At 47.1% G+C, this 12,864-nt stretch overlaps 2 protein-coding genes across 4 annotated transcripts in view; both read right to left on the minus strand.

The window, feature by feature from the left end:
* LOC126958026 (dnaJ homolog subfamily C member 8) overlaps positions 1-12,864 on the minus strand; it is a 614,804-nt gene that overhangs the window by 439,471 nt on the left and 162,469 nt on the right. The gene's annotated exons all lie outside the window — the stretch shown is intronic.
* The window catches only part of TAF12 (TATA-box binding protein associated factor 12), a 37,430-nt gene continuing 27,983 nt past the window's right edge, over positions 3,418-12,864 (minus strand). For all 3 annotated transcript variants that reach the window (XM_050796372.1, XM_050796374.1, XM_050796367.1), the window contains exons 4-6: positions 9,086-9,200; positions 6,348-6,436; positions 3,418-3,894 (exon numbers count right to left, since the gene is read on the minus strand). In XM_050796372.1, the coding sequence (XP_050652329.1) occupies positions 3,859-3,894; positions 6,348-6,436; positions 9,086-9,200 (240 nt within the window). In that variant the 3' untranslated portion in view covers positions 3,418-3,858. The remainder of the gene's footprint in view (positions 3,895-6,347; positions 6,437-9,085; positions 9,201-12,864) is intronic.

A 12,864-nucleotide genomic window follows, 5' to 3' on the forward strand; every position in this document is an offset into this window, starting at 1 on the left:
CTGGATCTCAGCTCACTGCAAGCTCCGCCTCCCGGGCTTACGCCATTCTCCTGCCTCAGCCTCCCGAGTAGCTGGGACTACAGGCACCTGCCACCTTGCCTGGCTAGTTTTTTGCATTTTTTTAGTAGAGACGGGGTTTCACCGTGTTAGCCAGGATGTTCTCGATCTCCTGACCTCGTGATCCGCCCGTCTCGGCCTCCCAGAGTGCTGAGATTACAGGCTTGAGCCACCGCGCCCGGCCATAAGACCCTATTTTAACTCTGTTTTCAAGCCATGCAGGCACAGGGGATTCTCTCCAGGATGGCTCCCTGGGCTCAGATGGCTCCTTCTGTGTCCTTGGAACTCATCCTATTGTTACAGCCAGCCCCTGCCCCTGTCTTTTGGTTAACTCCTTGGGAAAATGTCTCAAGTCTTTTTTTTTAGATGGAGTCTCACTCTTGTCGCCCAGACTGGGGTGCAGTGGTACGATCTCGGCTCACTGCAGCCTCTACCTCCTGGGTTCCAGCTATGCTCCCGCATCAGCCTCCCGAGTAGCTAAGATTACAGGCACATGCCACCACGCCTGGCTAATTTTTGTATTTTTAGTAGAAACAAGGTTTCACTATGTTGGCCAGGCTGGTCTCGAACTCCTGACCTCAGGTGATCCGCCTGCCTTGGCCTCCCCAAGTGCTGGGATTACAGGTATAAGCCACCACACCCAGCCTCAAATCTTATAACCTTTAGTCCAAAAAACTGTAGCAACTTCCAGCTAGTATGCCTCCTGCCTGCTTCCAATTCCACCCTCCACACTGGCAGCCAGAGAGGCTTTTAACATGCAAACATAGTTACACCACTCCTTCACCTGAAACTTCAGGGGTTCCCAATGGCTGTGCAGTGGCTTTGTGTGTGTGTGTGTGTGTGTGTGTGTGTGTGTGTGTGTGCAGTGGTTTTCAAACTTTTATCTGTTTTGAGCATCAGAATCCTCATCTGATGGAATGTTTCTCAGAGCCCTAAAAATGTCCAACAGTTAAGAAAGAAGTTATGCAGACTGAAGAGAAGTGGAAAGCTTGGAGCCAGCCTACTGGGCCTTCCACACTACAGCCTGCAACACACACACAACACACAGCAGCCTGCAAGGCATGGACACTGAACTGAGGGCTCCATGTACCTTCCTAAGGAGCCAGGATGGGCTGGGCACAGTGGCTCACACCTATAATCCCAGCACTGTGGGAGGCAGTGGTAGCAGATTGCTTGAGCCCAGGATTTTGAGACCAGCCGGGGCAACATGGCAAAATGGTCTCTGTTTTTAAAGAATAAATTTTTTTAAAAAAGGAGGCTGGGCATGGTGGCTCACACCTGTAATCCCAGCACTTTGGGAGGCTGAGGCAGGCGAATCACCTGAGGTTAGGAGTTTGAGGCCACCCTGGCCAATATCATAAAACCCTGTCTCTGCTAAAAATACAAAAATTAGTAGGATGTAGTGGCGTGCCTGTAATCCCAGCTACTCGGGAGGCTGAGGCACAAGAATCGCTTGAACCCGGGAGGCAAAGCTTGCAGTGAGCAGAGATCGCATCACTTCACTCCAGTCTGGGTAATAGAGTGAGACAGTGAGACTGTTTCTTTCTTTTTGGGATGGAGTCTCACTCTGTCACCCAGTCTGGAGTGCAGTGGCACAATCTTGGCTCACTGCAACCTCCGCCTCCCAGGTTCAAGCAATTCTCCTGCCTCAGCTGCCCGGCTAATTTTTTGTATTTTTAGTAGACACAGGGTTTTGCCATGTCGGCCAGGCTGGTCTCGAACTCCTGACCTCAAGTGATCCACCTGCCTTGGCCTCCCAAAGTGCTGAGATTACAGGCTTGAGCCACTGCGCCCAGTCACCTGTGTGTTTTTATTCATCGTTGTATCCCTCTGCTTAGGACAGGCATGGGATTATAAATACTTGCTGAATGAATGAACGAGCCCCTCAATATGCAGATAGGACAAGACTGAGATGGATGACGCCACTTACTTGTCACACCGCAAATCAAGAACTGGGGTCTTTTGATTCTACCCCAGCTCTTTCCATTAAACTTTCCCGATTCCTGTGTTCCCTTCTGTCTCAGTGGAGATCTCAAAACTAATTCTAGATTCCTTGGCTGCCAAGGTCAGTGACTCGTCCTACTACTGAAACCCAGCTGGAGGCCCCTTGGTGTCTGATATCACCAACAGAATATGCTTTATGAGGGTCACCACTGGCATCAGGGGGTTCTGGAGAAAGTGAAACCCTTCAACATCGTCATCCTGATGGTTGGCCACAAGAGTGACCTGTTGGTGAGCACCAGGTGACACCACAGGAAAGGAAGCTGGCTGCCTCTTTGGGGCATTGAAACTTCAGCCAAGAGCAATGGTAACATTACCACAGCCTCTGAGGAGCTCACTCAGTCTATCTGTGAGACTGTGAACAGGGGGACACGGGATCTAACCCAGGGTGGGAGGGAGTTTTGAAAAGCAGAGTCTCATCCTGGGCCAAGCTTCAGGAAGCAGAGGACCAAAGCAGATCAAGGTGGCTGGGCCTGTGCTAGTGACCCTTGGGAAGGACAATCATCCTCCCTAGAGCCCACAGAACTCTCACAGTCCACAAGGGCCATGCTGGGCCCAGGACAGGGATGATGCTAGGTGCCACTGAAGGACATGACCCTGAGGTCTGGAAGGGGTCTGGCTTCTTCTGCATGATGGTGAAAACACCAGGATCAAAGATACCAGCAACTAAGAAGAGATGGGCACCTGCACAGACACGCCTATCCTGAGAACAGGCGCTTACTCCCATCCTTTCTCAGGGAAAGGGATAAGCAGCTTTCTCCAGGAGTTCCAGAAGAGCAGGTCAAAAGGGTTTTTAGGCCGGGTGCGGTGGCTCACTCTTGTAATCTCAGCACTTTGGGAGGGTGAGACCTGTCTGGCCAACAGTGAAAACCCCGTCTCTACTAAAAATACAAAAATTAGCCTGGTGTGGTGGCAGGTGCCTGTCATCCCAGCTACTCGGGAAGCTGAGGCAGGAGAATCGCTTGAACCCAGGAGGCGGAGGTGGCAGTGAGCCAAGATTGCGCCACTGCACTTCTAGCCTGGGTGACAGAGCTAGACTCCATCTCAAAAAAAATAAAAAAAACAAAAACCAAAAAAACCCAAAAAGGATATTTAGGTACATAACATTGCCAAAACAAGGATGCCTCTTCAGTTGAGGGCCGTGAGAGAAGGTCACCCTACTCAATTCTTATGGCAGAGAAGCTGGACTCAAACTCCTGCTGATATTATGGCCTCCCTTGGAGTAAAATGATGGAAAATCCCTGAGTTTTTCTCAAACACAGAAATGAATAACGATGCTGCCACCTGCTGACTAGAGAGCTACAGTCCAGGCTTGCTTGTCCTGACTCCCTCTGGGATTTCAAAGGTACCCTGTCTTTGGATTAATAACTTCTTTATTCTGGAAAAGCAAATGAAAGTCATATTCATATAAACACTGACATTACAAAGTACAGGGAAAAGGGGAAGGGAGAAGGAAACAAAACCCTTTACAAATCCTGCTAATACTGTCTTACCAAAAAGACCATAATGCTTTGTCCCATATTCAGTCACGTATATAATAAACCACAAATAAAATCTTCTCTGGAAGATACATTGCTCCTCTTTGAGATGGCAGGGAAAAGGGACCGGAAGTTGGGGTAGGAGGCTTTATTCTTTTGGCAGATCCTCTCAGTCATTATAGATATTGCTGCACTGTTAATAAAAAATATATGCTTCTCTGTAAAGCATTACAAAAAAAAAAAATCCAAGGATGAGATGGCTGAGTTCTCAGCTCAAGTATCTCCAAATACATTGTTGTCCATTCCCTGACCTTTCCGTGTGTTATTTCTTGGTTGTTTTCCGGATCAATGCCATTCTCTGAAAGGAGAGAGAAATAAGCAGTTATGCAGCAGCAGCTGGAGTCAGGAGCTTTCTGGAACATTCTGTGTGGCTAGCAGGCCTCGTGGTCTACACTGTAGGCCGCAGCCCTCAGAGACCTGCAGTCACAAGGCATCTCAGTAGATTCCTTTTAACCAGAGAGCAGTCTGCAAGGCCCCAAGAGATGTTTAGATGGGCTAGTGGACCCACTTCATCTACCAAACTGCTCTAGGCTAGCAGAATGGCAAAAAAGTTAAAAGCAGGAGAAAGTGACAGCTCTTGAGTTTTGAGGACTTAGAGGATAAGCTGGGAAAGCATGTGTTTTCTTTCTTTCTTTATTCTTCTTCTTTTTTTTTTTTTTTGAGATGGAATCTCGCTCTATTGCCCAGGCTGGAGTGCAGTGGCACGATTTCAGCTCACTGCAACCTCTGCCTCCCAAGTTCAAGCGATTCTCCTGCCTCAGCCTCCCCAGTAGCTGGGATTACAGGCACATGCCACCATGCCTGGCTAATTTTTGTATTTTTAGTAGAGACAGGGTTTCACTACGTTGGCCAGGCTGGTCTCGAACTCCTAACCTCAAGTGATCCACCAGCCTCAGCCTCCCAAAGTGCTAGGATTACTGGCATGAGCCACTGTGCCTGGCCAAGCATGTGTTTTCTGGGATCCCCTGACCCCAATCTTTTCTCCGATGATGGACACAATAGGGAAAGGGCCTCAATTTCAAAGTGTTGCCACACACAAAGGGAGCTGACATTTCACACCTCATGACCTGCATTGAAGGGAAACTGAAGACTAACAACTTCTACCACAGTCCATCATGGAAACACTCAGATCCACAGGTTTCATGATCTGAATTCTTTTACTATTACTAGCCACTAGCCAAATTAACAACCTGCTTTGCTCATTCTTTTTGACCAAATAAATACCAATATTATGGCATTTGTTGACTAAATAAATAGGGCTGAAAAATGGTTAATTTGGGAGCACAAAGTGACAGTCCATTATTTGGAGGGACTCTTTTCTGAACAGTGCAATCTTTCCATTCAGGAAACTGGTGGCTTCCCTCTAGGGCTTGCTCTGTGAGCTCTACCAATACCTACTCCAGAGATACCAGGCTATGGCGAAGCAGGGGCACTTAACCAGGACTGCCCAGTTGTGCCTGCTAAGCTTGGAAAAAGCTCACGTTTCAAATCAGAGTAGCCACTTAAGACAGAAAGGATAACAGCCTTGTCAGAGGGAGGCCAACACTGCTGTTGGACTGATCAAAGATGGGGGTGACTTGCTCCACAGCAGAAGTGGTATTCTCGGCCGGGCGCGGTGGCTCAAGCCTGTAATCCCAGCACTTTGGGAGGCCGAGATGGGCGGATCACGAGGTCAGGAGATCGAGACCATCCTGGCTAACACGGTGAAACCCCATCTCTACTAAGAAATACAAAAAATAGCCGGGCGAGGTGGCAGCGCCTGTAGTCCCAGCTACTCGGGAGGCTGAGGCCGGAGAATGGCGTGAAGCCGGGAGACGGAGCTTGCAGTGAGCTGAGATCTGGCCACTGCACTCCAGCCTGGGCTACAGAGCGAGACTCCGTCTCAAAAAATAAATAAATAAAAAAAAGAAGTGGTATTCTCATACTGACTCCTAGGTTCCTTGTTTAGAGGGAAGCTTGTTCAAAGGTAAAACCAGGACACAGGCCAGAATGTCCAGCATGGCAACCTGGATACTACCTCTCAGAACAAGTACAGCATATTTTTGCTTTCTTCCTTTTTTTTTTTTTTTTTTTTTTTTTTGAGACAGAGACTCGCTTTGTCGCCCAGGCTGGAGTGCAGTGGCATGGTCTCCACTCACTGCAAGCTCCACCTCCCGGGTTTACACCATTCTCCTGCCTCAGCCTCCCGAGTAGCTGGAACTACAGGTGCCCGCCACCTCGCCCGGCTAGTTTTTTGTATTTTTAGTAGAGACGGGGTTTCACCGTGTTAGCCAGGATGGTCTCGATCTCCTGACCTCGTGATCCGCCCGCCTCAGCCTCCCAAAGTGCTGGGATTACAGGCTTGAGCCACCGCGCCCGGCCTGTTTTCGCTTTCTTTAACCTGCCCTCTCTTCATAGGACCATATATGGTGTTGCAATCAGCAACAATGAAGAAAGATTTCATTAAGGAGGTGTGGTGGGGTGAGCTCCATCCATGTTAGAAGAACCCAGAATCAACAGTTGTAAGTGACACTCAACAAAGTTACGAGAAAAAACAGACCACGTGTGGGAACAGCATGGCACCAGGTGAATATCTTATTGATCTCCTGGCGACTGCTGCTGCCTCTTGCCCTCTCTGACCTTTGATCCGGAGAGTGAAGTTTGCTGTATGGGGGAAGCGAGACCCCCTAGAAGGTAGCTGTGTTTATCCACTCTGAGATGTAGCTCAAGGAATCAGCCTTGGCTGTCCCCAGGGCTCTGGCATTTCCTCACCTGTTTGTGAGCTTCTGTGGTGCAAGCTTTTTTGTAGGGTCGGATTTCTTCAGAGCCAAATCCTGGGATCCACATGTTCCACTGGCGCTCTGCAAGGAAGAAGCCAGTACAGAGATAAAGGTACCAAAAAGGCAGTACCAGGAGTGCAATGTGACCCCCTTGGATCAGGGAGGATGAATGTGGACATCTGGCTACTAACTAACTCCACAGAGGGATTATATTACAAATGGGAAAAATGGGCATGGCCTCTCCAAGGTTTTTTTTTCTTTTTTTTTTTTGAAGGCAGGGTCTTCCCGCTCTGTCACCCAGAGTGGGGTGCAGTGGCACAATGTTGGCTCACTACAGCCTTGACTGCCCCAGCACAAGTGATCTTCCCATCTTGGCCTCCCAAGTAGCTGGGACTGCAGGTGCATGCCACCATGGCCAGCTAATATTTCTTTCTTTCTTTCTTTCTTTTTTTGGAGACAGAGTCTCACTCTGTCGCCCAGGCTGGAGTGCAGTGGCGCGATCTCGGCTCACTGCAAGCTCCGCCTCCCGGGTTCACACCATTCTCCTGCCTCAGCCTCTCGAGTAGCTGGGACTACAGGCGCCGGCCACCACACCCGGCTAATTTTTTGTATTTTTAGTAGAGACGGGGTTTCACCGTGTTGGCGAAGAAGTCTAGCTATCCTGGGACTGCTAAAGGATGAGACCATATGGAGAGATGGTGGGTGGGGAAGATGGGAAGGGTAGGACTGGGGAATGTGAAGGGGAATGGGAGGGTTGCGAGGGATGGAGGGAGACGCCTACAGAATCCCAGCTGTTTCAGTGTTCTTAGACCAGGCATCAGACATGGACGATATGAAGCCTTCCATTATGGGTTATTTAAATTGTGTCCCAAAAAAGATATGTTGCAGTCTTAACCTTAAGTACCTCCAGAATATGATCTTATTTGGAAATAGGGATGTTGCAGATGAAATTGGTTAAAATGAGATCACATTGGAGTAGGGTTAGCCCTTAATCCAATATGACTGGTGTCCTGTGAGAAGAAGAGAAGAGACACAGAGACAGAGACACACAGGGAAAAGGCCATGTGAAGACTGAGGCAAAGCCTGGAGTTCTGTAGCTACAAGCCACGGAACACCAAGGATTGCCAGCCACCACCAGAGGCTAGGAGGAGGCAAGAATAGATTCTCCCCTAGGGGCAGCAATGGGAGCATGATCCTGCTGACACTTAGATTTCAGATTTCTGGCCTGCAGAACTGTGAGAGAAAATTTTTTGTTGTTTTAAGCTGCCAGGTTTATGGTATTTTGTTAAGGTAGCCCGAGGAAACTAGTATGCTTTCCTTCAAGACAATCTCAGGCCCAGCCACTGCCTGACTTAGTAAAACTAGCTGAGCCCAGTCAACCCCCAGATTCATGAATAAAATCAACAACTGTTATTGTGCTAAGCCACTGTTTTTGGGGTGGTCTGCTACACATTAATAGAAAACCAGAATATCTGTCCTTTTCTCTAGACACCAGCAACATTACCCAAAGTGTGTTACTTACTTTACCTAGACTACCAATGCATCCCTAAGGCAATAGCTTCTTGACGCTGTGAAGGAAGCCTTTCAATAATTAGTCATGGGCTGATCTGCACCGAATCTCATTCATTTGGCCTGTCTCTATAGTTATACATTGGGCTGGGCATGGTGGCTCACGACTGTAATCCCAGCACTTTGGGAGGCCAAGGCAGGTGGATCACCAGAGGCCAGGAGTTCGAGACCAGCCTGACCAACATGATGAAACCCCATTTCTACTGAAAATACAAAAATTAGCCAGGTGTGGTGGTGCAGGCCTATAGTCCCAGCTACTTAGGAGGCTGAGGCAGGAGAATCGCTTGAACCCAGGAGGTGGAGGTTGCCGAGATAGCGTCACTGCACTCTAACCTGGGTGACAGAGTGAGACTCGATCAAAAAATATATATATTTATTTATATATATATAGTATAATATATATAAAGTATATATAATATATAAAAAATATATATTTATATAAATATATAAATTATATATACTATATATATACACCCACATAAATATATACATATATATACACACACACACAGTTATAGACTGTTCTTTCTTTTAATCACATTGTATCCAATGCAGAGGGCTGCTTATTAATTTCCAAGTGATTATGGTTATCACTGTTAGCTGAGTATCTCCCAGAAAAACTCAAACTCAAATTTAGTGTCTGTTAAGTAGAAAAGGAAAATATAAAATTGTATGTATATTATGATTAAAAACTTGGGGAAAATGCATAAATAAGCTAAAACTGTAAGGGAACACTGAGGAACAGTTTCATTTGAATGGTGGAGACATAACAGTACCTACATTTACTAGATCCTACTTTGTGCAGGCCCTGTGCCAGTCACTTTACAGACATAGTCTATAATTCTCACAGTTATTCTGTAAGGAGGATATTATGATCCTCACTTTACAAATGAGGAAACAGACTCTAAGAGATATTAGGTAGGAAAAATAGGCTGATACAGCTGGAAAGTGGCAGAATCTGGTTTCAAACCCATGCCTGGGCTCATTCTCCCTACCATAGATGGATTTCTCTTTTCTATTTGGTGCTGTTATTGAATTAATACATAAATCCCAGTGCCCAAAAGTCTGACTCTGGCATGAAGGTTCTTCTGACTGCACTTTCCCTGGCAGTCCTGAAGAAGCAGTTGAATATATACTTCAGGGAGAAACAAGACCACATACCTAAATGCAGCTGGACATCTTTCACCTCCAGGGTGCTGGACTTGCGATGCCGCGCAAGTTGACAGGCTGCTGTCACCACACTCTCGATAAAATCATCAGCAATCTGCAGCAGCATCTGGGGAAGGTAAAGTGGGGAGAGTCAGCACGACATTGGCAGGGTAGGCTCCTGTTGCTGGGACAAGTGCTTTCAGCTTGTATTGCGTATTTAGTCAGGCTTTCTAGTAGAAGGCTGGAATCAGCATTTGGGCTAAGGTGAGGAAGAGGAATGAGAAGGACAAAAGAAACATTACCCAGGTTGAGTGCAACTCATACCTTACTGAGCATATAATTTCTACCCAGCAGTAATCAACTAACCCAATCCCTGCCCTCCATATCTTTATTTATTAGTGAGAAAATAAAAGTGAATCATTTGAATTCCTCACTCACAGTATTTTAAAAGCACTTTTGTTTCCATTATCTCACTTAGTCCTTACAATAATCCTGTGAAGAAAATGGGACATGGATTTTATTCATTCCACAGAGGATTTCACAGACTCAGAGAGACTAATTTGTTCATGGCCATGTAAGTAGAAAGCAGAAGGCCAGGCGCAATGGCTCATGCCTGTAATCTCAGCACTTTGGGAGGCCGAGTTGGGAGGATCACTTGAGGTCAGAAGTTCGAGACCAGCCCAACAATATTACAAGAGCCCCATCTGTATTTTAAAATAAATAGGCTGGGTGCGGTGGCTCACGCCTGTAATCCCAGCACTTTGGGAGGCTGAGGCGGCCGAATCATGAGGTCAAGAGATTGAGACCATCCTGGCCAACGTGGTGAAACCCTGTCTCTACTAAAAATACAAAAATTAGCTGGGTGTGGTGGCGTGTGTCTGTAGTCCCAGCTACTTGGGAGGCTGGGGCAGGAGAATCACTTGAACCCGGGAGGTGGAGGTTGCAGTCAGCCGAGATGGTGCCACTGTACTCCAGCCTGATGACAGAGCAAGACTCTGTCTCAAAAAATAATAATAATTTAAAAAATAATAACAAATAAATAGAGGCCAGGCATGGTGGCTCACACCTGTAATCCCAGAACTTTGGGAGGCTGAGGTGGGCAGATCATTTGAGGTCAGGAGCTCGAGACCAGCCTGACCAACATGGTGAAACCCAGTCTCTAAGGGCCGTGCACAGTGGCTCATGCCTGTAATCCCAGCACTTTGGAAGACCAAGGCAGGTAGATCAACTGAGGTCAGGAGTTTGAGACCAGCCTGACCAACATGGTAAAACCCTGTCTCTACTAAAAATACAAAATTAGCTGCGCACGGTGGCGGGCATCTGTAATCCCAGCTACTCTGGAGGTTGAGGCAGGAGAATCGCTTAAACCCAGGGGGTGGAGGTTCCAGTGAGCCGAGATTGCACCACTGCACTCCAGCCTGGGCGACAGGGCAAGACTCTGTCTCAAAAAAAAAAGAAAGAAAGAAAGCAGAGGAACCAGGATTCCAACTCAAGGGTTCTGAGTCTAAATCTTGAGTTCTTTCCACATCACTATCAATTATTATTGGACTGTGTGAAGAGAAGGATGAGAATTCTGAAGATAAAAATCTACATATCTACATGAGGCACTCCTATAATCCCAGCACTTTGGGAGGCCGAGGCATATGGTTTGCTTGAGCTCTGGAGTTTGAGACTAGCCTGGGCAACATGCATGGCAAAACCCTGTCTCTACAAAAAATACAGAAATTAGCTGGGCTTGGTGGCATGCACTCGTAGTCCCAGCTACTTGGGAGGCTGAAGTGGGAGGCTTGCTTAAGTCCACTTAGTCGAGACTGCAGTGAGCTGTGATCATGGAACAGCACTCCAGCCTCGGTGATAGAGACCTCATCTCAAAAACAAACAAACAAATAAGTAAATAAATATGCACACACATGAAAAAACTGAGATTTTTATCAGTCCATAGAGTCCCCATGGCTTCCTCTGCTGACAAACAAAAACAAACTAAAATTACAACCATAGATACAAAATTCCTTGTTCTGGTGGACCATTAACTCATTGTCATCTTTACTGTGGGAACCAAATGCACACCATCTAAGAGAAAGATTTCTGATTAAACAGCAGATCAATTGACCTCCTGTCCCTCCCTAATCCCATTAATATGACAGTTAAAAAAAACATATTGCCAGGTGCAATGGCTCATGCCTGTAATCCCAGCCCTTTGGGAGGCCGAAGTGGGTGGATGACCCGAGGTCAGGAATTCGAGACCAGCTTGACCAATACGGTGAAACTCCATCTCTACTAAAATTACAAAAATTAGCTGGGTGTGATGGCGTGCACCTGTAGTCCCAGCTTCTCAGGAGACTGAGGCAAGAGAATAGCTTGAACCCGGGAGGCGGAGGTTGCAGTGAGCCAAGATCACGCCGCTGCACTCCAGCCTGGGCAACAGAGCAAGATTCCATCTCAAAAAAAAAAGAAGCTAAGGGATAAACTCTCAAGATAGGAGACTGGAATTTTCTCTGGAGATATTGAATGATTCCAGAGAAAAGACTCACAGATACTGACATTTAGGGAACTTTCCATTAGGAAGGTTGACTTGTGGACAAATTACTCTGAAGTCAATCAAGTCTGTGGTCTGCTAGAGTGAACCAAGACCAGCTCATAAAAGCCAATTATGGGCCGGGCGCAGTGGCTCACGCCTGTAATCCCAGCACTTTGGGAGGCCGAGACAGGCGGATCACGAGGTCAGGAGATCGAGACCATCCCGGCTAACACGGTGAAACCCCGTCTCTACTAAAAATACAAAAACTAGCTGGGCGTGGTGGCGGGCGCCTGTAGTCCCAGCTACTCGGGAGGCTGAGGCAGGAGAATGGCGTGAAATGGGAGGCAGAGCTTGCAGTGAGCCGAGATCAAGACACTGCACTCCAGCCTGGGCAACAAAGCGAGACTCCATCTCAAAAAAAAAAAAAAGCCAATTATGTACCTCTTTTCCCAAGTTTGTATTTAGTGATGTCATGTTGGTAGAAATAGTTACATCACAGAAATAATAAAGTACTGCAAATTGGGCATTTTCCTCCAAAGAGCTGGTTGTTAAACATTTATCCATATATTACTGGGCCAAATTCATCAATTATGCTTCAAATCAGCTTTTCAGTGGGTGATTCTTTTTTTTTTTTTTTTTTTTTTTTTTTTTTTTGAGACAGGGTCTCGCTGTGTCGCCCAGGCTGGAGTGCAGTGGCACAATCTCAGCTTCCTGCAAGCTCCACCTCCTGGGTTCACAGCATTCTCCTGCCTCAGCCTCCCAAGTAGCTGGGACTATAGGCTCCCGCCACCATGCCTGGCTAATTTTTTGTATTTTTAGTAGAGACGGGGTTTCACTGTGTTAGCCAGGATAGTCTCGATCTCCTGACATTGTGATCTGCCTGCTTCGGCCTCCCAAAGTGCTGGCATTATAGGCTTGAGCCACTGCACCTGCCCAGTGGGTGATTCTTTAAGAATGAATAGCCAGGGTCAGACATAGTGGCTCACACTTATAATCCCAGCACTTTGGAAGGCCGAGGCGCGTGGATCACTGGAGGTCAGAAGTTTGAGACCAGCCTGGCCAACATGGTAAAACCCTGTCTCTACTAAATATATGAAAATTAGTCAGGTATGGTGGTGTGCACCTGTAATCCCAGCTACTCGAGAGGCTGAGGTGGGAGAATCGCTTGAACCTGAGAGATGCAGTTTGCAGTGAGCCGATATTGCACCACTGCCCTCCAGCCTGGGTGGCTGAGCAAGACTCTGTCTCAAAAAAAAAAAAAAAAAAAACAGTA

This window comes from Macaca thibetana, chromosome 1 (assembly GCF_024542745.1).
Source record: "Macaca thibetana thibetana isolate TM-01 chromosome 1, ASM2454274v1, whole genome shotgun sequence".
Lineage (NCBI taxonomy): Eukaryota > Metazoa > Chordata > Mammalia > Primates > Cercopithecidae > Macaca > Macaca thibetana.